Here is a 22,204-nt window from a genome sequence, read left to right as displayed (position 1 = left end):
GTTCATCAATGGACTTACCTGCTGCCATAACTATACAACAGAATCCCCTTAAAATCCAACAAATCCATAAAACTACCTAATAATTCATTAAACTAAGAAAAAAATATCGTCTAATATCGAGATTCTATTCTTTAGTAATGGCATCTGGTAAGTCCAGCTGATGAATACATACATTTATTGACCAAGTTTGAGACTTTACTATTTGTCCATTTAAGAGTTAGTATTCCATTAAACGATCCGTCAAAGGTGTCAAAGGTGTCAACAAAACAGGTAATCGGATCATAGATATGAGCGCAGTCGAATACGACATTGAGTTACAAAATTTACACGATTTTCATGAGATGTGCTCATGTCGTTCACTTTAAAATGCAACCAGCGGTCGTGAAAGAAAAAGTTGATCAGAATTTGTTATAAGAAAATGCACTTTTCATTTACAAACAAAGCCCTGAAGAGAGTATGTCATAGAGTACAAACCACACCCCGATTCATCGTACTTCATGTCATAACCCGTGAGGTTAATAAGACCATGTCAAAATCCGTATTCGTAATACGATGGTCCACTGTCGGCTTCAAATAACTCCACCACAGTCCGAGTAAAAATTATCCTACTGTACATACCTTGGATATAGCCTAGTTCTCTTCCAGTAGATGCTGATATCGCAAACTAATTATCGAGTGGAGATACCGTCTTTTTATAATACCACGCCGTCTAAAAATAGTGAAGTAGCCTAATTGGGGTTTTCCCAATCTTTTTATTTTATTTTTAGTTCATTTTTAAATAATAGCGTGGTATAAGACCTTCCTTACAAAGAAGAGAAGACTTTGATCTTAAGCATGATATAGTTCAATAATATTGTAGAGTCCCCATACTGTTTCTTAAGGATAAAGTTTATGCATGCTATGTTACTATTTATGTCACCGACCTACGATTCATGTCAATCGAAACGTCACGTGGTGTATTAACATACTACTATGAGTTTTCATTCATCGTTTGAATCATATTTTACAATTCTCTACTTATTGTTCAAAGAACAATTTTGTTTTTGTTTAAAATAATCATTATATAAATAATGAATTAAGCGTTTCTACTTAATTCATTTCGAAACTAAAACTCATACCTAAAAACCTAAAAGAAAAATAAGAAGTGGAAACTTGACTATTTGTTTTTGAAATTGGAATTCCCAGATTTGTCATGGGAATTTTTTTCACATTATAGCTTAATGCGATAAAAAAAATATTCTAATTGACAGTTGTTTGTGTCAGGTGATCTAAATATCTTTGAATTTTGGAATTGCGGGTAGGCCTTTGTGTGCCTGTGTGGTATGATTTTTTCTTAGAACATTACAGGGGTTATTTTTTAATATTTCATAATTTCTGTTATCGGCGTTACTTATCATACTGAAATAAAATTCCTGTAGGCTTTTCCACAACTTAATTAAAAAGTACCGGCGGAAATGACGACAGCTTTAGTCCCAGGCAGGTTTCATAATTATTTTTAACCTTCGAATTGGCATATCATCCAAGTAATAACCCCCTACAGGTATTACCGATAACGTCACGATGATGCTTATAATGACCATTGATTTTTTACCTCTTCAAATGAAAGAGTTGAAGTTATATTCCATTCTTTTTCATAACTATATGTATCAGAGTTATCATTGTCACACAGATGACACGGAAGCCTTTTCAATAATTTGAATTAAATTGTAAATTATCACAAGCCTCAACATAAACATTTATCATTACTATTCATACAATATTATGTATTAGATATTTTGCTTCAAATATACATCCATTTTTATAATAATGTCTAGAATAAATATTCTATAATAAAAAATGTCAATGTTAAAAAGATTTGACCTCATACAATCCCTAATTGACTTATTATGAATCTAAGTACAGAATCGTATAGACTGTAAATACTCGTAACAATTCTTAAAACAAGTAAGCAACTCGTGAAATGACCGTTATATGCTCGTAGTTAATCGTGACAACAATAGAATTTTGCCGTAAAATATATGGCAATAACTCGTATGATGCATGCAGTTGACTATGTGTTGGCGACTCGTTAGGACTCGTTAGAAAAATCGTGTATGTATTAGCCAACAACCAGACCTAATAAAAAATAGAGAACATGCTTCAAAAATTTATTTACAATATAACAGCTATTTTTATAATTATGTCTAGAATCTATATTTTATAATAAATATAAAGTTTATTTATCTCATAGTCCATATAACATTATCCTGGTTCACAAATTATCATTATCTTCTCTCTAGTTTTATCTCTTATCATCTACCATTGAAGTTGTTTAGGTGGAGGAGTTGGTAAACAGAAAGCCAGCATATCACAGGTTATTTGTGGGTTGGCGAAGTTGGATACAAAAGTTAAAGCTGAATGAATCAAAGCAGTTACCATTTGTTTACACTGGGCCTCAACAGAACCAACTAAAGCACATCCCATATCTACCTGGGAAGCTATTTGAGCAGCGAAAGGTTGACTGGCCATGACAGTTTTGATATCACCGATAAATTTCAGACAATCTGTACAAGCTTTTTCCTCTGCAACTCTGGGATGGAACAAATTCTTGAAAAAATCAGCTTCTTTACTCAAAACACTCTCACTCTGAACTCCATAAACTGAAGCCAAACCAACAATCATGAGTAACATTAAAGGTGCCATGTCGTCTATTATAGTTGAGATGATTCTCTGTATGATAAGTTGATAGAACTGTGTAGGGTGTAGAAACACTCCCAACTTTTATATCAAATACAAGAAGGTGTCATCTGGATTCATTATTTTATGGATCATTAGATGATAATACATTTGATGAATTGCAGACTTGACCAGCTTCAATAATAGTATTCATACATTGATAGTAATAACCTCTCTAATAGTTCTTTTTATTATCATCTAATGATCCATGAAATAATGAATCCAGATGACACCTTCCTGTAAAATCTAGAAAATTGGAAAATTCATAAAACTAAGTAATTATTGAAAAACGCTTAATCATAATATTAAGCGTTTTTCAATAGTTAATTGCATTTTTTTGGATTTATCGAATTATATAAGGTTCCTGTTATGTTATTTATGACACCAGGTATATCTACTGGTGAATATATGCTCTTATTGGCCAAGTTTAAAAATTTTAAATTTTATGTTTATTCTAAGACGTAGTGTCTCTATTTTGTATTTTGTACAGGGGATACTACATTATGGTTTGTAGCCTGACATTTCTGGTCAAATCCGTTCCACGGATATATATAATATCCGTATTTTACGTCAGAGGAACTGGTAGGTTAATTGGTTGGTAAAAATAACGTCTACAGATCTTAATTCTTTATTCTATTTCTTGATCAGAATATGAATGGTGAAATTACTCAGAGATTCAGACATTCACCCGACAACATTGTTGTGTTACGCTTTCTTACAAAAACAGCTTTATAAATCAACGGAGACATAGTCCATCTAAATAATTCATTGATCTAAAAATATGTTTTCATCATATGAAACAGTCCCAAATGAAATCCATTTTCAAAGTCAATTATGTTACATCCATAGAGTTATAATATGACTCTTTCTATAGTTGTTATTAAAGACTGCAGCATTTTGCAATAACAACCTTATCATCATGTCAGTGCCACAGTTGGGGTCTAAAGGTCAACCACAATATAAAGTACAACCAAAGTGTCTGAAACAGATCATTCAGTAACGTTTGTTTGAAATTTCATGCGCAACTGCTCTAGTACAATGCGAAAAGTACACAAGCTCAGACTGTCAAACGTCAAGTCTGAGAGCCTGAACAGCAAGGTACAAGTCTTCATCAATATGTGTCCCAATCTCAAATGAGGAACTACTCAATCACCAAAGCATCCAAATAATAATAAGTCATATAAAGAAAGGTTATCTGGGAATCGATAAACAAGGCCATGGACAAAATAGGCGTTACAGTTACAACTACATTGTAAAAACACTTTGAAGAAAATTGAGAAATACCGTACTTAGTATATCTAGCGTATCTGTAACGCATATTGACGTATTCGATGTATAAGTAATGAGTAATGTATTAAACGCGTTTCTAGCGCACATCACGCGTTTCATTTGCGTATACCTGGCGTATACACAGGATGTAAATAAATAAATAAATAAATAAATAAATAAATAAATAAATAAATAAATAAATAAATAGATTAATAAATTAATAAATTAGCGCTTTGCAAGTTGCGTGTCCTAAGGCGAAGCAGTAGGTAATCTAAGAAAGATATAGGTCAGACCATGGATCGAAAGGCATCGGCATCGGCCTGTACGACCAGCTTCTAGTAGAACTATGCAAAGAGAACTAAACATATTTCCAGAACATTATGCAGATGCCCACAGAAATGCTCGACGAGCTGCTGGTGAGAGTAATTCCAACGATAACTCTTATTCTTGTCTATACGAGTGTACGAATCTGGAGATTTGGCACTGGTTTTACGCATGACTGCGGCCTTGTCCTCCAAGATCTGGCTCTTGTCCGTCCTATACGTCCTTTACGTTCCATAATACTTCATTATCGTGTAGGATTTCAAGTATTGTTTCTTCTTCTTCAATGGAAAGAAGGCAAGCATGTTTTCTTGGCTCGCCTTTTCTTTCTACCTGTCTGGGAGGCAGTAGGGATTGTGTTGCGGTGGTCAGTGGATCGAGACGGTGAGCGGTGGACGACTCGGGCAGGGGAGGCATCTGATGGCGAGTATGAAGATGGAGGTGAGTGGGATGGTGATGGTGCCTTCTTTTTGCCACGGTCACAAACAGGGTTGCTCTTTTTCGTCACTTTTGACTTGAAGGTTGTTTTCTTCGGAGGCATGTTTACAGGTAGGTGTTTACTGCCGGAATGATGAGCGTCACCGTCACGTGGACGCACCAAGTCTGCTGTTAATGCGCTATTCATACCCTCGATATAAGTTCTATACGCTAAGCATACGCTTGCAGCACGCTAGAAATACACGGTGACTAATACGTTACCAGTAAGTTAGTTATACGGTACCCAAACGCCAATCATATGGTATGGATACGTTCCGCTCGTTATGCATACGCTTGATTGGCACAGAATTCAGGTCGGCTGCTGAATCATTGAACGTTTGCGAGCGTATGGGATTAATTTGAGTTTTTTTTTCACCAATTCCTATTGTAATCATGAAAAAAAACTTTTAGAGGAATTAAAATTAATATCTGTGCGCTGGTCAAGATCAATTGAAGACGCTTTCGTAAACCATCTACATCGAAAAATTTGGCCCTTCTAGTTCCCCGGACGTGAAATACGGATATATGGCCAGAATTTCGGGTTACAAACCATTATGCTTTATAAATTAATGCTACCAAAATTTATTTACAATATACAGCTATTTTATAATTATGTCTAGAATCTATATTTTATAATAAATATAAAGTTTATTTATCTCATAGTCCATATAACATTATCCTGGTTCACAAATTATCATTCTCTTCTCTCTAGTTTTATCTCTTATCATCTACCATTGAAGTTGTTTAGGTGGAGGAGTTGGTAAACAGAAAGCCAGCATATCACAGGTTATTTGTGGGTTGGCGAAGTTGGATACAAAAGTTAAAGCTGAATGAATCAAAGCAGTTACCATTTGTTTACACTGGGCCTCAACAGAACCAACTAAAGTACATCCCATATCTACCTGGGAAGCTATTTGAGCAGCGAAAGGTTGACTGGCCATGACAGTTTTGATATCACCGATAAATTTCAGACAATCTGTACAAGCTTTTTCCTCTGCAACTCTGGGTTGGAACAAATTCTTGAAAAAATCAGCTTCTTTACTCAAAACACTCTCACTCTGAACTCCATAAACTGAAGCCAAACCAACAATCATGAGTAACATTAAAGGTGCCATGTCGTCTATTATAGTTGAGATGATTCTCTGTATGGTAAGTTGATAGAACTGTGTAGGGTGTAGAAACACTCCCAACTTTTATATCAAATACAAGAAGGTGTCATCTGGATTCATTATTTCATGGATCATTAGATGATAATGAAAAGAACTATTAGAGAGGTTATTACTATCTTTATATGAATACTATTATTGAAGCTGGTCAAGTCTGCAATTCATCAAATGTATTAAGTTATTGTATAGTAAACAACTTCCATATCTGACCACAGCATAGTCCAGTGATTCCACTGATTTATGTCCAAATAAGTTAGACTTCTGCAAAACTGAAGTGGGCGTTTATATGTTCCGATGTTATTGGTATATTTTGAAATGACTACCTAAAGCTCAACAGAAGAGTTCAAACTGAATATTATAGCAAACATATTTTGAAAGTCGAATTATTTGTAGAAGTATAAAGGAAAAAAGGTCACGAAACAAGGATTACTCCCTCAATTGAACTTTATGAAAAAAAAAGGAGAATGGTTTTAAAATGTCAAAGGCCAAGGATCGCCATTTTTTGGGGTTGTCTTTGGGTCTTGAATATATGTAAATAGTCTTAAGAAGAGCTAGAAATATACGTGGATGTATATAGCACATATTATTTCGAGGTTAAAGAGATTTGTGGGCCATTTGGAGAGGGGTTGATTTGAGTCGTGAAAAAGAGTCTTTAGAAGTACTAGAAATGTAAGAAAATCGCTTAATTCCTTCAAAAATATCTCGTCGAAAATCTCTTTGAAATAAAAGAATAAAAAGTTCTATCTTAATCTAATTTTATGGATTTTTTAATAAGGGCCAAGGTCCTTTTATACAAACACTGTGATGAATTTATTCGAAATCGTTCATAATCTTCTAACCTATTTCCACACAAGCTCTATCAAACTTGATTGAAACAAACTATAGCTTCTATAGCGCTAAAAAAAACCTTTGGAGTTCGGATGGAAGGATGGGCGAATTATCGGACGAATGTCCGAGGGCAACGGCAAATGTATACGTACACAGTTTTATTTTTTATGGAAATTTTTACTTTAATGTTATTTGTGAGAACTGGGGCTAATATTCCAGCTCGTCCATACATTGTATTAATGTAAAGCAAAAGTCCTGAGAAGCTCTGTACATTGATGTGGTCACACATTGAAGGTTATTTTGACCAGCTTCAATAATAGTATTCATACATTGATAGTAATAACCTCTCTAATAGTTCTTTTTATTATCATCTAATGATCCATGAAATAATGAATCCAGATGACACCTTCTTGTATTTGATATAAAAGTTGGGAGTGTTTCTACACCCTACACAGTTCTATCAACTTACCATACACAGAATCATCTCAACTATAATAGACGACATGGCACCTTTAATGTTACTCATGATTGTTGGTTTGGCTTCAGTTTATGGAGTTCAGAGTGAGAGTGTTTTGAGTAAAGAAGTTGATTTTTTCAAGAATTTGTTCCGTCCCAGAGTTGCAGAGGAAAAAGCTTGTACAGATTGTCTGAAATTTATCGGTGATATCAAAACTGTCATGGCCAGTCAACCTTTCGCTGCTCAAATAGCTTCCCAGGTAGATATGGGATGTGCTTTAGTTGGTTCTGTTGAGGCCCAGTGTAAACAAATGGTAACTGCTTTGATTCATTCAGCTTTAACTTTTGTATCCAACTTCGCCAACCCACAAATAACCTGTGATATGCTGGCTTTCTGTTTACCAACTCCTCCACCTAAACAACTTCAATGGTAGATGATAAGTGATAAAACTAGAGAGAAGAGAATGATAATTTGTGAACCAGGATAATGTTATATGGACTATGAGATAAATAAACTTTATATTTATTATAAAATATAGATTCTAGACATAATTATAAAAATAGCTGTATATTGTAAATAAATTTTTGAAGCAAGTAATTAATGTAACCTAAGTTATAAGGATCGAGCCATTCGCTTGACGTAGTGATTCTTTTACCGAAACATCTGTATTCCAGCCTCTGATAGCTATATTAAAGTGATACTAGGTCTTAGAATGAACATAAAATTTAATTCTCAAGAATGGTCAATATGAGTATATATTCATCAGTGACCTTACCTGGTGTCATACAGAATCCCTATAAAATCTATAATTATAATTTTGACGTTCGATAAATCTGACGTACGATAAATCCTAAATATTTCAATGTCAAGTGGTGGTGATATAAAACTTCACGATGACGATACCGAGAAATTCACTTCTTTGGTCTTTGGAATAGATCCCTATGTGATAAGACTAATTAGTCATATAAAGACTTAAAAGTTATCGAGAACATCTGGGAATCGATAAACAAAGCCATGGACAAAATTTTGCGTTACAGGTACAGCTACATTGAAAAAACACTTTGAAGAAAATTTAAACATATATCACATTTTAAGTTAGAAAATTCCTCAGGCGCCTTAAAGTTTTTAAAGGCTTCGTACTTTAAAGCGTGACTTAAAATGAAATAAAAAATTTCAAGATAGATTTTTCAGAGATAAAGGGCGTGCAAAACACCCTCTCCCCTTACCTTGTAGGATATACTGTCTGCTTGCATCATATTTGTGAAAGAAATTATTTTCAGCGGACGTGATGGTCTCTATTGGGGCTGCTGCTTAGATATGTTTTTATACGCCCACATGAAATGGGGGCGTATATTGCTGTCACCCTTGTCCGTCCGTCGGTCCGTCCACAATTGCTCGTAAACACTCTACAAGACACAATTCTTGACGGATTTTGACAAAACTTGGAATGAGTGTTCGTAATCACCCTTGTTCTTGTAAACGCGTTCAATTTTTAGCTTGTAAACACTGTAGAACAAGAAGGCACAATTCTTGACGGATTTTGACAAAACTCGGTGTGAGAGTTTGTTACCACCCAATAATGAACCCAACTGAAAATAAAAAAAAAAGAAATAATTAGTATGAGTTATTGCCCTTGTTCTTGAAAACGTTTGTTAACATTCTAGAAGGTTCAATTATTGACAGATTTAGATGAAACTTGGTGTCAATGTTGTTATCAACAAAGGATAACCCTATTGAAAATCAGAAGAATCGAAAAATATTTAGTATGAGTTATTGCCCTTGTTCTTGAAAACGCGTTAAATTTTTAGCTCGTAAAAACTCTAGAAGACACAATTCTTAATGGATTTTGACGAAACTTGGCATGAGTGTTTGTTATCAACCACGGTTAAACCCTATTGAAAATCAGAAAAATCGAAAAATATTTAGTAAGAGTTATTGTCCTTGTTCTTGAAAACGCGTTCAATTTTTAGTTTGTAAACACTCTAAAAGGGACAATTCTTGACGGATTTTGACGAAACTTAGCATGAGTGTTTGTTATCACCAAAGGATAAACCCTATTGAAAATCAGAGAAATCAAAAATATTAAGTATGAATTATTGCCCTTGCTCTTGAAAACGCGTTCAATTTTTAGCTCGTTATCACTCTATAGAAGGCACAATTCTTGACGGATTTTGATGAAACTTGGTGTGAATGTTCGTAATCACCCAAGGATGAACCCTATTGAAAATCAGAAGAATTGAAAAATATTTAGTATGAGTTACTGCCCTTGTTCTTGAAAACGCTTTCAAATTTAGCTTTTTAACACTAAAAGGCATGATTCTTGCTGAATTTTGACAAAACTTGGTTTTATTATTCAGTCCCGGGCTGAAGATTGAATATTTGCCTTCTAAAGTTTTCACGAGCTAAAAATTGCAGCCTGCTGTGAATGCGCTATTCATACCCTCGATATAAGTTCTATACGCTAAGCATACGCTTGCAGTACACTAGAAATACGCAGTGATACGCTGTAATACGTTACCAGTAAGTTAGTTATACAGTACCCAAACGCTAATCATATGGTATGAATATGTTCCGCTCGTTATGCATACGTTTGATTGGCAGCTGAATCATTTCCTATAGTAACCATAAAAGAAACTTTGAGGAATTAAAATTAATATCTGTGCGCTGGTCAAGATCAATTGAAGTCGCTATCGTAAACCATCTACATCGACAAATCTGGCCCTTCCAGTTTCTCGGACGTGAAATACGGGTATATGGCGTCCGTGGAACGGATAAGGCCAGAATTTCGGGTTACAAACCATTATGTTTTACAAATTAATGCTACAAAAATTTATTTACAATATACAGCTATTTTTATAATTATGTCTAGAATCTATATTTTATAATAAATATAAAGTTTATTTATCTTATAGTCCATATAACATTATCCTGGTTCACAAATTATCATTATCTTCTCTCTAGTTTTATCTCTTATCATCTACCATTGAAGTTGTTTAGGTGGAGGAGTTGGTAAACAGAAAGCCAGCATATCACAGGTTATTTGTGGGTTGGCGAAGTTGGATACAAAAGTTAAAGCTGAATGAATCAAAGCAGTTACCATTTGTTTACACTGGGCCTCAACAGAACCAACTAAAGCACATCCCATATCAACCTGAGAAGCTATTTGAGCAGCGAAAGGTTGACTGGCCATGACAGTTTTGATATCACCGATAAATTTCAGACAATCTGTACAAGCTTTTTCCTCTGCAACTCTGGGACGGAACAAATTCTTGAAAAAATCAGCTTCTTTACTCAAAACACTCTCACTCTGAACTCCATAAACTGAAGCCAAACCAACAATCATGAGTAACATTAAAGGTGCCATGTCGTCTATTATAGTTGAGATGATTCTCTGTATGATAAGTTGATAGAACTGTGTAGGGTGTAGAAGCACTCCCAACTTTTATATCAAATACAAGAAGGTGTCATCTGGATTCATTATTTCATGGACTATTAGATAACCATAAAATTAACATTAGGGTGGTCATTAGCTTTTTTTGTATGAATAATAGTCCTATATATTAATTACATGCAACATCCGATACTCCACGCCATATCTCTTACACTTATGATTTAGGTATATTTTAGTACATCTGTGTAGTTCATGCCTTTTCAAAATTAGTACCAAAATTAATGAGTCGTATTTACAATGTGAGTATTGGAGGGATTAGTCAATATGCAGTCTTTCATATTCTAAAACAAATTTTCATCTGAGTCTTAAAAAGTGTATATTCCACTAATATTGTAGTTGTTGTAAAACTAATTTTCACAAATCAATTGCCCAATAATTTGCATGAATATATAACCGTATAGTAAACACTTCCATTATCTTGAATCAACAGGACAAAATAATTACAGGAAATTCTTGTCTTCTTTCAATTCATTTCCCGTTTTCAAAAAAGTAAAATTCCGACTCGAGCTTCTGTATTTGGCACACAGCATATATATTAGTACATAGCTTGTGTACCATTATATAGCAGATATATTATTATATAGCATGTATATCATTATATTGCAGATATATTATTCTATAGCTTGTACATATCATTATATAGTAGATATGTTATTACATAGCTTGTATATACCATTATATAGCAGATATGTTATTACATAGCTTGTATACCATTACATAGCAGATATATTATTACATAGCTTGTATACCATTATATACCAGATATATTATTATATAGCATGTATATACCATTATATAACAGATAAATTATCACATAGCTTGTATACCATTATATATAACTGATATATAATTCTACAGCTTGTATATATCCATTATATAGCAGATATATTATTACATAGCTTGTATGCCATTATATAGCAGATATATTAATCTATGGCTTGTATATTCCATTATATAACTGATATATAATTCTATGGCTTGTATATACCATTATATAACAGATATATTATTCTATAGCTTGTACATATCATTATATAGCAGATATATTATTATATAGCATGTATATACCATTATATAACATAACATATATATTATTCTATAGCTTGTATATACCATTAGATAGCAGATATATTATTATATAGCTTGTATACCATTATAAAGCAAATATATTATTATATAGCTTGTATATACCATTATATAGCAGATAAATTATTATATAGCATGTATATACCATTATACAACAGATATATTATCATATAGCATGTATACACCATTATATAACAGGTATATGATTATATAGCAGGTATATACCATTATATAACAGAGAAAAAATTCTATAGCTTGTATATACACTTATATAGCAAATGTATTATTATATAGCATGTATATACCATTATATAACAGATATATTATTATATAGCATGTATATACCATTATACAACAGATATATTATCATATAGCATGTATACACCATTATATAACAGATATATGATTATATAGCATGTATATACCATTATATAACAGATGTATTATTATATAGCATGTATATACCATTATATAACAGATATATTATTATATAGCATGTATATACCATTATACAACAGATATATTATCATATAGCATGTATACACCATTATATAACAGATATATGATTATATAGCATGTATATACCATTATATAACAGATATATGATTATATAGCATGTATATACCATTATACAACAGATATATTATCATATAGCATGTATACACCATTATATAACAGATATATGATTATATAGCATGTATATACCATTATATAACAGATATATGATTATATAGCATGTATATACCATTATACAACAGATATATTATCATATAGCATGTATACACCATTATATAACAGATATATGATTATATAGCATGTATACACCATTATATAACAGATGTATTATTATATAGCATGTATACACCATTATATAACAGATGTATTATTATATAGCATGTATACACCATTATATAACAGATGTATTATCATATAGCATGTATACACCATTATATAACAGATATATGATTATATAGCATGTATATACCATTATACAACAGATATATTATCATATAGCATGTATACACCATTATATAACAGATGTATTATTATATAGCATGTATATACCATTATATAGCAAATGTATTATCATATAGCCTGTATATACCATTATATAACAGATATATGATTATATAGCATGTATATACCATTATATAACAGATATATGATTATATAGCATGTATATACCATTATACAACAGATATATTATCATATAGCATGTATACACCATTATATAACAGATATATGATTATATAGCATGTATACACCATTATATAACAGATGTATTAATATATAGCATGTATATACCATTATATAACAGATATATGATTATATAGCATGTATATACCATTATATAACAGATATATAATTCTATAGCTTGTATATACCATTATATGGCAAATGTATCATTATATAGCCTGTATATACCATTATATAACAAATATATTATCATATAGCATGTATATACCATTATATAACAGATATATGATTATATAGCATGTATATACCATTATATAACAGATATATGATCATATAGCATGTATACACCATTATATAACAGATGTATTATTATATAGCATCTATATACCATTATATAACAGATATATGATTATATAGAATGTATATACCATTATATAACAGATATATAATTCTATAGCTTGTATATATCATTATATAGCAAATGTATTATTATATAGCTTGTATATATCCATTATATAGCAGATATATTATTACATAGCTTGTATAACATTATATAGCAAATATATTATTATATAGCTTGTATATATCATTATATAACAGATTTATTATCAAATAGCATGTATATACAATTATATAATAGATATATTATTACATAGCTTGTATACCATTATATAACAAATATATTATTATATAGCTTGTACATATCATTATATAACAGATATATTATCAAATAGCTTGTATACCATTATATAACTGATATATAATTCTATAGCTTGTATATTCCATTATATAACAGATATATTATTACATAGCTTGTATTCCATTATATAAGAGATATCTTATTACATAGCTTGTATACCATTATATAACAAATGTATTATAATATAGCTTGTATATACCATTACAATAATATAATTCTATAGCTTGTATATACCGTTATATAACAGATATATTAGTATATAGCATGTATATAAGATCAATGTGGATCATTTTGATCCCAATAGAAAAAATGTCTGTGGTTTTATAATTTTATGGCTTGTTATGTTAATCTTATATGCTTAAAGAGGCAGTAACATTCGCATAATTTGTGAAAGAGTAAAGTTTAGATATCGCTGATGTGGGTGGGCTTCTGAAAGAAAGGATCTTCCAATTTAAAAATGTAACAGGGCTATTTGGTCAGCCTTGACCAGCTTCAATAATAGTATTCATACATTGATTTTCATTATCATCTAATAGTCCATGAAATAATGAATCCAGATGACACCTTCTTGTATTTGATATAAAAGTTGGGAGTGTTTCTACACCCTACACAGTTCTATCAACTTACCATACAGAGAATCATCTCAACTATAATAGACGACATGGCACCTTTAATGTTACTCATGATTGTTGGTTTGGCTTCAGTTTATGGAGTTCAGAGTGAGAGTGTTTTGAGTAAAGAAGCTGATTTTTTCAAGAATTTGTTCCATCCCAGAGTTGCAGAGGAAAAAGCTTGTACAGATTGTCTGAAATTTATCGGTGATATCAAAACTGTCATGGCCAGTCAACCTTTCGCTGCTCAAATAGCTTCCCAGGTAGATATGGGATGTGCTTTAGTTGGTTCTGTTGAGGCCCAGTGTAAACAAATGGTAATTGCTTTGATTCATTCGGCTTTAACTTTTGTATCCAACTTCGCCAACCCACAAATAACCTGTGATATGCTGGCTTTCTGTTTACCAACTCCTCCACCTAAACAACTTCAATGGTAGATGATAAGTGATAAAACTAGAGAGAAGAGAATGATAATGAACCTGGTGATAAAGAAATTATTGGGTCTTTTTAAATAAATATCTGTCTGGTTACCATGTATGTATTGTCATTCTCTGTGTCCTGATCTATTCCCAAAGGTCACATCAGCGAAAAGCAATGGCACCTAGGCTATTACAGAAGGGGTACAGATGTAATGTCTCTAAATCAATTACCCACTTTCAAATAGCATTACCAAAAAGATTCAAGGTTCTCTAAACTTTGTATGTATCAGGGACAACGATAGCATTGATTTCCACCATTCAAAAATTCTGTTGTTCTTGTAATTCTTCTAAAACTGAGCTGCTTATATACTGACGCAATAAAGTTAAATTACAAGAACCACAGATTTTTGATTGAAAAATCAAATGGTGCAAATACTATCTTACTACCTCGACAATAGCAGGTCATGTCAGTTCCATGGTTCTTCTCAATTACCAAATGTTACCTCAAACCTCAATAATGTCTCTTCAGAAATCATCTGATGTCACCTTATTTAGAATTTATGAAAATCTTCCTGGTCAATGTGCGTTTATGTTCAACCAGTTACAAAAGAAATACACTACTAGAAATCAGTTGATACATACATTGAAGGACCAAAATTCAAATCAAATTAATTATTCATACACTAATTACCAGTGAGGCATATCTGATTATCTATTCAGTTAAACCCAGTAAATCTGATTATAACCCACACTTAATAATTTAATTCTTTTGGAAAGATACTCTATAAACTTTTCAAACTTCCTTTATTCCAAATTATATTTTATGGTCTTTTGAGGAAGTAGGCAATATTTTTGACAATTTTTTGTTTGTATAGCACACAACAAAATAAACTTAAATAGAAATAAAAATTAACGATATAAAGTAATTTAAATAATTATTTCATCAGCTGATCGAGCTGTTCGATTTACGTCATTTCTGAGTAATGTTTCATATGATTTCATTAATTTCAATCTTAAAGATATGAATCATTAATACTTATAGGTTGTGAGTCAAGACAATTTAGATATGAAATACTATATATGGGATCCAATAATGGAAATTTTATCATTTAGTAGGAGGAAACTCAGAATCTAGTTACAATAATAGTAGTAGCTATGATACATAATATTTTGTATTATTCACTACAGGTAAATACAGGTTACAATCAGGAAATAAATTTATCATCATGTATTAAGTGTAATATTCTAAAAAAAATAGAGCTTGAATATATTTTATTTATAAGTGAATCTGAAAGGAATAGCTGACACCATACACAGACGTTAACAAGCATAGCAAATCCGGGAAAATTCAATGCAAAGAGATGTGATAAGGACCTGCTGGAAGAAAGGATCTTCAAGAGACTATGTTGTTTTTCTTGTAAAAAAATGAAATTTCTTTCTAATGTTAGACATCAATATACAGGATTAAATGACATTAAACAATTTATATTTCAATGTGTGGCTTATTAAGGAAGTAACAAGTAAATGAAGGAAGTAAAATAGTAAAATATAATAATAGTTTCTTGACTAATTCTTCCTCATACCAAACATTTAAGTCACCAACATTAAATAAACTTTTATTGTACTGATAATATGGGAAGTATTGATAATTTATACACCTGAATGTTATGGAAGTATTTTGTGTGTTACCTGTAATTTGTTTTTTTAAAGAAAGTGAATTAACTTACCAGGTTTGAGGAAATAAAGCACAACCAATCGGCACCATAAACAACATTCTGTAAAAATATAATTGATACACAATGAAATTCAACCATATATCTCATAAAAAAATATTAAATGTAATCTAATTTAACCACAAGAAATATTTGTTGTAAAGACAAAAATAAACTGAAAGTTAGTGTAACGGCTCTGATCGATTGCAAATAGGATATCATTACAGCAAGTAATCCTTTAGTCACTGCAAGATCCTTAAACACCTTGTTATGGTATAGTGTATTGATGCATCACATTAACATGCATCATGTAATACAACTAGTCAACTATCCTTATTAAAACTTACGTTAGACCAGCTAAAGCTATTTGTAATGGAGCATTAACAACAGGATATCTTTTCATCCAGTTAGTTTTCTCTAATCTTTCTATTAATATAGGTAATACAGCTGCAAATACAAATATACAATATAGTATAAAAAAACAAAAACAAAAACAAATGTGAGAGATTAAGGTACTGGGATCAATTCAACATCGCATAAGAAAAAGAAATATAGCTTATCATATTGTATATTTAATAACTGTCATAAATAAAAGTAATTTTTTGTATAAACTAATATAATACTTACTCATACTGGGAACCACAATAATTATTCGTGAAAGCACTACTTGAGAAATACCTTTGATTGCTGCATACTACAAATAAATAATGAAAAAAATAAGAGACTTGAAACACTCCACAGGTTTAGAAATTAAAATCAAATGAAATAAGATTTTAACAATTTACTTCTCTCCCAGGTCAGTTTCATGTAGTGAAAAATCCATTATTAGATCTTGATATATAGGGTATGAATAGTGAATGTATTAACTATTTTTGATAACTCACTTGTACCCATATCTTCAATATAATCGCTTACCCTAGAATGTGGTAATATAATCGCTTACGCTAAAATGTGGTAACAATATCACTTACCTTAGACTATGGTAACAAATCCACTTACCTTAGATTGTGGTAACAATATCACTTATTCTAGATTGTGGTAACATAATTGCTTACTTTAGATTGTGGTAACATAACTGCTTACCCTAGATTGTGGTAACAAATTCCCTTCCCTAGATTGTGGTAATATAATCGCTTACCCTAGATTGTGGTAACAAATTTGCTTTCCCTAGTTTGTGGTAATATAATCGCTTACCCTACATTGTGCTAATATAAACGCTTACCCTAGAGTGTGGTAATATAATTGCTTACCCTAGATTGTGGTAATATAATCGCTTACCCTAGATTGTGGTAATATAATCGCTTACCCTATATTGTGGTAATATAATCGTTTACCCTAGATTGTGGTAACAAATTTGCTTCCCTAGATTGTGGTAATATAATCGTTTACCCTAGATTGTGGTAATATAATTGCTTGCCCTAGATTGTGGTAATATAATCGCTTACCCTAGATTGTGGTAATATAATCGTTTACCCTAAATTGTGGAAACATAATTACAAACCCTAGATTGTGGTAACAATATCACTTACCCTAGATTGTGTTATTTTATTGTTATTTTCATCATAAACAGTTATACCATCTATTAGTTCACTGTAAATATTTCAAAATTTTCATCTCATTTTCTTTGACATAAATTCAAGCAACGAAATTTCTCATCCAAAGCTCTAGCCTCAAACACATACATAAATTAATAAAGACAAAAAATGTGTAGGACAGACCGAAAGAGCAACAATAATAAAAGTTCACATTTAAATATGAGCATATAAAAATGATAAGCTTTTTTTTATTTCTAAGAAGCATTCAATTCAAAATACTATATAAAACATGAAAGATATAAATCTATACCTCTGTCTCATCAATGGTATATTGATGATATTAGCTGCTGCTACAGCTGTAAATGGTACAAATCGTTGAACTAAAGGACTTGCTCTCTGTATAGATAAAAGAGAAAAAAAACAATATGTCAGTGCTGAAACTGAAAAAATCTAATGATCACAAGATAGTAAACTAATCCAGGAAATTCAAAACACTGTAAGTTTGATTGATATAAAATTACTATCAGTAAAAGCATTTTTTTAGAATCATTGTAAGATTCCTTATTATTACGGTAAGTATAATCATCAACTCCAATTGAGGACAAAAAAACTGTTTTTGGTTAGTTGGTAAGCTGAGAATAAGATACAGAACTAGCCTGCTATTTCTAATGCTATCTTACCTGAGCTAACAACTGCTTCAAACCAATAGCTGTAACAAGAGCAGAAGACGTGGCACTTACATAAGCTGCAGCCATTTGCCTGGAAATACATTAAGTTTGATTAGGTAATCATGTATGATCATGATCATTCAGATCTTTAGAACATTTCAAGATAAAATGGCATTTTTCTAATTTCATGTCTAAAATATTAACTTAGTTTTAACAAAAGTTTAAAATCTTTACATCTTGGAATTCAACCATTCACAAATGTAACTAGTTTTCACAACTGTAGCTAAATGACATTTTTCAATAGCTAATTGCGTTTAGTGAGTTAAACCACAAGAACATAATAATATAAACATGATAAAAAAAGATTTCACTGAGACTCCAATGTAATTATAGAGCCTACTTACTTGGTTGTTATTTCAGAAGCAGCGTTTCTATTTGTATAGTTGACTAATGCATTAAATGATTGGTTAGCCCATTGCCAAAATATAACAGCTGCTGTGGACCTGAAACAAAATAGACAGTGTGGAATGAGGTAAATTTTTCAAGGCTGTAGGCACAAGGCTTCTATTTGCAACTGTCAGAGAATTTTGAGCACAGTTTATGGAAATAGCTTCAGTTTCTATATCTCAAAGGCTGCAAAATATGCTTGTACCACATAAGGCCTTTCGTGAATAGTGATGTCATCAAACACTTGGTTTTGGTGGAATTGCAGGAACAACAGACATCAGATTGAAATGGTGTAAGTTGATGCTATCAGTGTCCTCGATACACATTCAAATTTTAGAAAACCTCTTTATAATCTCTATAACAACATGACACTTTTCTATGTTATATTACGTGATCTGTATCACTAGCAGCAGGAAACCACATCATAAAATCTAAACTATTACTTCTTCATATATCACTGGTAGGTGAAAACTGAGTGGAAAAACCTATACTACTACTTCTACATATACTACAATGGAGATCCAAACCTCCAGATTAGCAAGCAATTAGAAACTATATTTACTTATAGAATGATATCATAGCACCAACCAGTATCATACCACCAGGAACAAAAAAAGACATTCTACCAATAACATTCTGTAAATCACCAGAATCTGGGTGGAAAGCTGATAAATATAATTGTTGTGCTCTTCTTATCTGATTGATAGTGGTACCTGCTGGTTCTTGTTGATTTCTAGAGTAATAAGGTATATAAACTTTCAATTTTTATTTTACATAATAGTGTCAAATCATCTTTCATATCTCATTTACATCAAGAAATTTGCTTCACTTTAAAGATTTAAGCTTAATTCATGTACATTCTTTCTGTAGAAAAAGTTCTGTTACATTTAAATTGTGGTTTCATTGCAGAGTATTATAGTAAAACACAAACATTCATCAATGGCAAGTAGATGTTTGCAATTCTCTTGAAGCAAATTGAAATAGAGGCCAGCAAGAGATTTATTTAGTGCTGAAATCACAGGTGTAGTTTATCTATCATCTTAAGTTCAAAATCAAGTTTAATCATTTGAGTTCTATTATAATTTTAATTGATGTAATATCTGTTAAGATTAGTTCAATGAGATCTATTATATTAACCAAAGCAGATGTTTCTATGTGATACTTATTTCTATAACTGTCCCTTTAATCTGATAGAGAAATAGAACTAACAATAAATACATTAATTCATTTAATTTTTAATTAAAAAAATGACTAAGGAAAAACCATTCAATAATAAATGCAGAATTGCCAATTATCATTAATGTATCGAAATCCATGAATTATAATATAATACAAATCAATATTAAATGTTCTAATTCATATCAGATGTTAACCATATTTTACCGGGTAATTTTACTAAAAGGTACTTAAAGGTATACTAGGTTAGGATGACCAAAAAATTCCAATTTTTAAACTTGACTAAAAGAGTCAGTGCACTTAATCAGTGGACTTATCTGGTGTTAAAACTATATATGAACAAAATCCCTGTATAATTCAACAATCCATAAAAGTAATAATTCATTAAACTTAGTAATTTTGAAACATGCTTAGAATTACTTAGCTTAATATCGTCTTATATAGAAATTTTATTCTTTAGTCATGGCACATGGTAAGCCCAACTGATGAATATATACAAGATGGAAAATTTATGTCCAATTTAAGAGGTAGTTTACCTTTAAACAGACCAAAATTAGGCACCTCGGGTATATTAGCAAATTTGCTTGTTGATATGCCCATCCGAGAGAATAAAGTAGTAACAAATACCTACCTATATTTTTGTAGAAGAATTTTGGCATTCATTAATTCTGAGGTAGGAGTTATAGTTAATCGGGGATCTGTTATCCATGCAAAATATTTCAATCTTCCATAAAATGTTCCTTGATTCCATCTAGGTCTATCTAAATTAATTCTTCCACTTTCCATCCTTTTTAGATTCTCTGAAACATTAAACAAATATCCAAATAACAAAAAACACAAGGGAATATGTTATGGTATAACACACTTCTTTAATAACAAATATCCAAATATGGAAAGTTTTTTATACATTTAAATGTGTTGTCCTAATGTGACGTAACTGTAAAATTCTGTACCGGTATATTTCATAAAGTAAGAATAAAAATATTGATAAGATTGTATACGGTAAATATATTTCTTTATATTCTGACTTTATATTTGAAAAAATATTAAATGATTGCAGTCAAAGGGACATAATTTTCATAAACGTCAATAGCTCTCTGTTTTTCTATAAATATCAGAAATTGATATCAAACTTTAAAGTAGTTTATTGAAGCAACAGCAATTTTCAGATTAAATTATCTACAGACAAAGACAGTGCAATAAAATCTTAGGCCAATAGATAAGCACATACTTGTGTGTAGTATAAAGTCATATAGTCCCAAGATGTTAATAAATGTAGTCTATCTTATTTCATGTGTATGAATATATTTGATATTCACCATTATATAAAGAGCAAATGACCCTGGTCCATTAGTATGTAGAAGGAAAATCATTTCTTTTAGAAAAAATGCATAAGATTAATCAAAATACAAAACTCTTGTGATATTGGTTGTTTAGGTTTATACTATTCTATTTAATATCTCTATTTCAAGAATGTAAAACTTTCTCGAATTTGACCTCCACCAGGCCATCTACTATAGGCTAGACATAGTCTAGCCTAATTAAATAACCTATGGAACCTACAGCTGTGTGTGAAACTTGTCAGGACAGGCATTTTGAATCGTTTGTTTGTTTTTTATTTAAGCATCTATATTGATTACTACACTTATTTAACATATTAAAAGAGTCAAAATGCCAAGTTCTTACCAAAGATAATTTTTTTGGCACAGGTTGCCTTCCATACAAAAATATAACCTTGTCGTAAAAGTGTATGTAAAACAGGTGGTTGCATTATTTTACAATTATTGACAACATATAATAACAAATTAGTAGAAGACAACATTATAATATCATTCATTTAACCCCTACTTACATTTCCAACTTTTGTTGGTTTATAAGTATGAAATATAGATGCTTCAGTGCTTTCGATCCACAAAATATTTTTTTTTTTTATGAATTGCCTCCCCTGAAAACATCTTCAAAATAGAGG

General features: G+C 31.2%; 6 protein-coding genes across 6 annotated transcripts; 2 read left to right on the top strand and 4 right to left on the bottom strand.

The window, feature by feature from the left end:
* Nucleotides 1-2,133: 2,133 nt before the first annotated feature.
* LOTGIDRAFT_231300 (hypothetical protein) lies at nucleotides 2,134-2,819 on the bottom strand. Its single transcript, XM_009052355.1, has one exon. The coding sequence runs from the start codon at nucleotides 2,680-2,682 to the stop codon at nucleotides 2,296-2,298; it is 387 nt and encodes a 128-aa protein (XP_009050603.1). The 5' UTR covers nucleotides 2,683-2,819; the 3' UTR covers nucleotides 2,134-2,295.
* Nucleotides 2,820-5,350: 2,531 nt separating this feature from the next.
* LOTGIDRAFT_231299 (hypothetical protein) lies at nucleotides 5,351-5,941 on the bottom strand. The gene has a single exon (XM_009052354.1). It carries the CDS (start codon nucleotides 5,895-5,897, stop codon nucleotides 5,511-5,513), a length of 387 nt encoding a protein of 128 aa, XP_009050602.1. The 5' UTR covers nucleotides 5,898-5,941; the 3' UTR covers nucleotides 5,351-5,510.
* A 1,098-nt stretch (nucleotides 5,942-7,039) lies between these two features.
* On the top strand, nucleotides 7,040-8,409 carry LOTGIDRAFT_231298 (hypothetical protein). The gene has a single exon (XM_009052353.1). It carries the CDS (start codon nucleotides 7,280-7,282, stop codon nucleotides 7,664-7,666), a length of 387 nt encoding a protein of 128 aa, XP_009050601.1. The 5' UTR covers nucleotides 7,040-7,279; the 3' UTR covers nucleotides 7,667-8,409.
* Nucleotides 8,410-10,042: 1,633 nt separating this feature from the next.
* Nucleotides 10,043-10,641, bottom strand: LOTGIDRAFT_231297 (hypothetical protein). The gene has a single exon (XM_009052352.1). It carries the CDS (start codon nucleotides 10,595-10,597, stop codon nucleotides 10,211-10,213), a length of 387 nt encoding a protein of 128 aa, XP_009050600.1. The 5' UTR covers nucleotides 10,598-10,641; the 3' UTR covers nucleotides 10,043-10,210.
* Nucleotides 10,642-14,294: 3,653 nt separating this feature from the next.
* On the top strand, nucleotides 14,295-14,814 carry LOTGIDRAFT_231296 (hypothetical protein). Its single transcript, XM_009052351.1, has one exon. The coding sequence runs from the start codon at nucleotides 14,329-14,331 to the stop codon at nucleotides 14,713-14,715; it is 387 nt and encodes a 128-aa protein (XP_009050599.1). The 5' UTR covers nucleotides 14,295-14,328; the 3' UTR covers nucleotides 14,716-14,814.
* Nucleotides 14,815-15,015: 201 nt separating this feature from the next.
* On the bottom strand, nucleotides 15,016-22,174 carry LOTGIDRAFT_231295 (hypothetical protein; the record flags this gene model as incomplete). The annotated part of the gene is made up of 11 exons (XM_009052350.1): nucleotides 22,088-22,174; nucleotides 20,867-21,035; nucleotides 19,622-19,792; nucleotides 19,017-19,115; nucleotides 18,625-18,703; nucleotides 18,255-18,340; nucleotides 17,939-17,999; nucleotides 17,037-17,103; nucleotides 16,757-16,856; nucleotides 16,425-16,472; nucleotides 15,016-15,058 (listed from the first exon to the last, which is right to left on the bottom strand). Exons 2-11 carry the CDS (start codon nucleotides 21,019-21,021, stop codon nucleotides 15,016-15,018), a joined length of 909 nt encoding a protein of 302 aa, XP_009050598.1. The 5' UTR covers nucleotides 21,022-21,035; nucleotides 22,088-22,174.
* Between the last annotated feature and the right edge of the window lie 30 nt (nucleotides 22,175-22,204).

The sequence above is a fragment of the Lottia gigantea genome, assembly GCF_000327385.1.
Source record: "Lottia gigantea unplaced genomic scaffold LOTGIsca_18, whole genome shotgun sequence".
Taxonomy (NCBI): domain Eukaryota; kingdom Metazoa; phylum Mollusca; class Gastropoda; family Lottiidae; genus Lottia; species Lottia gigantea.
Note: the sequence above shows the minus strand (reverse complement) of the source record. Positions and strands in the feature narration are given on the sequence as shown.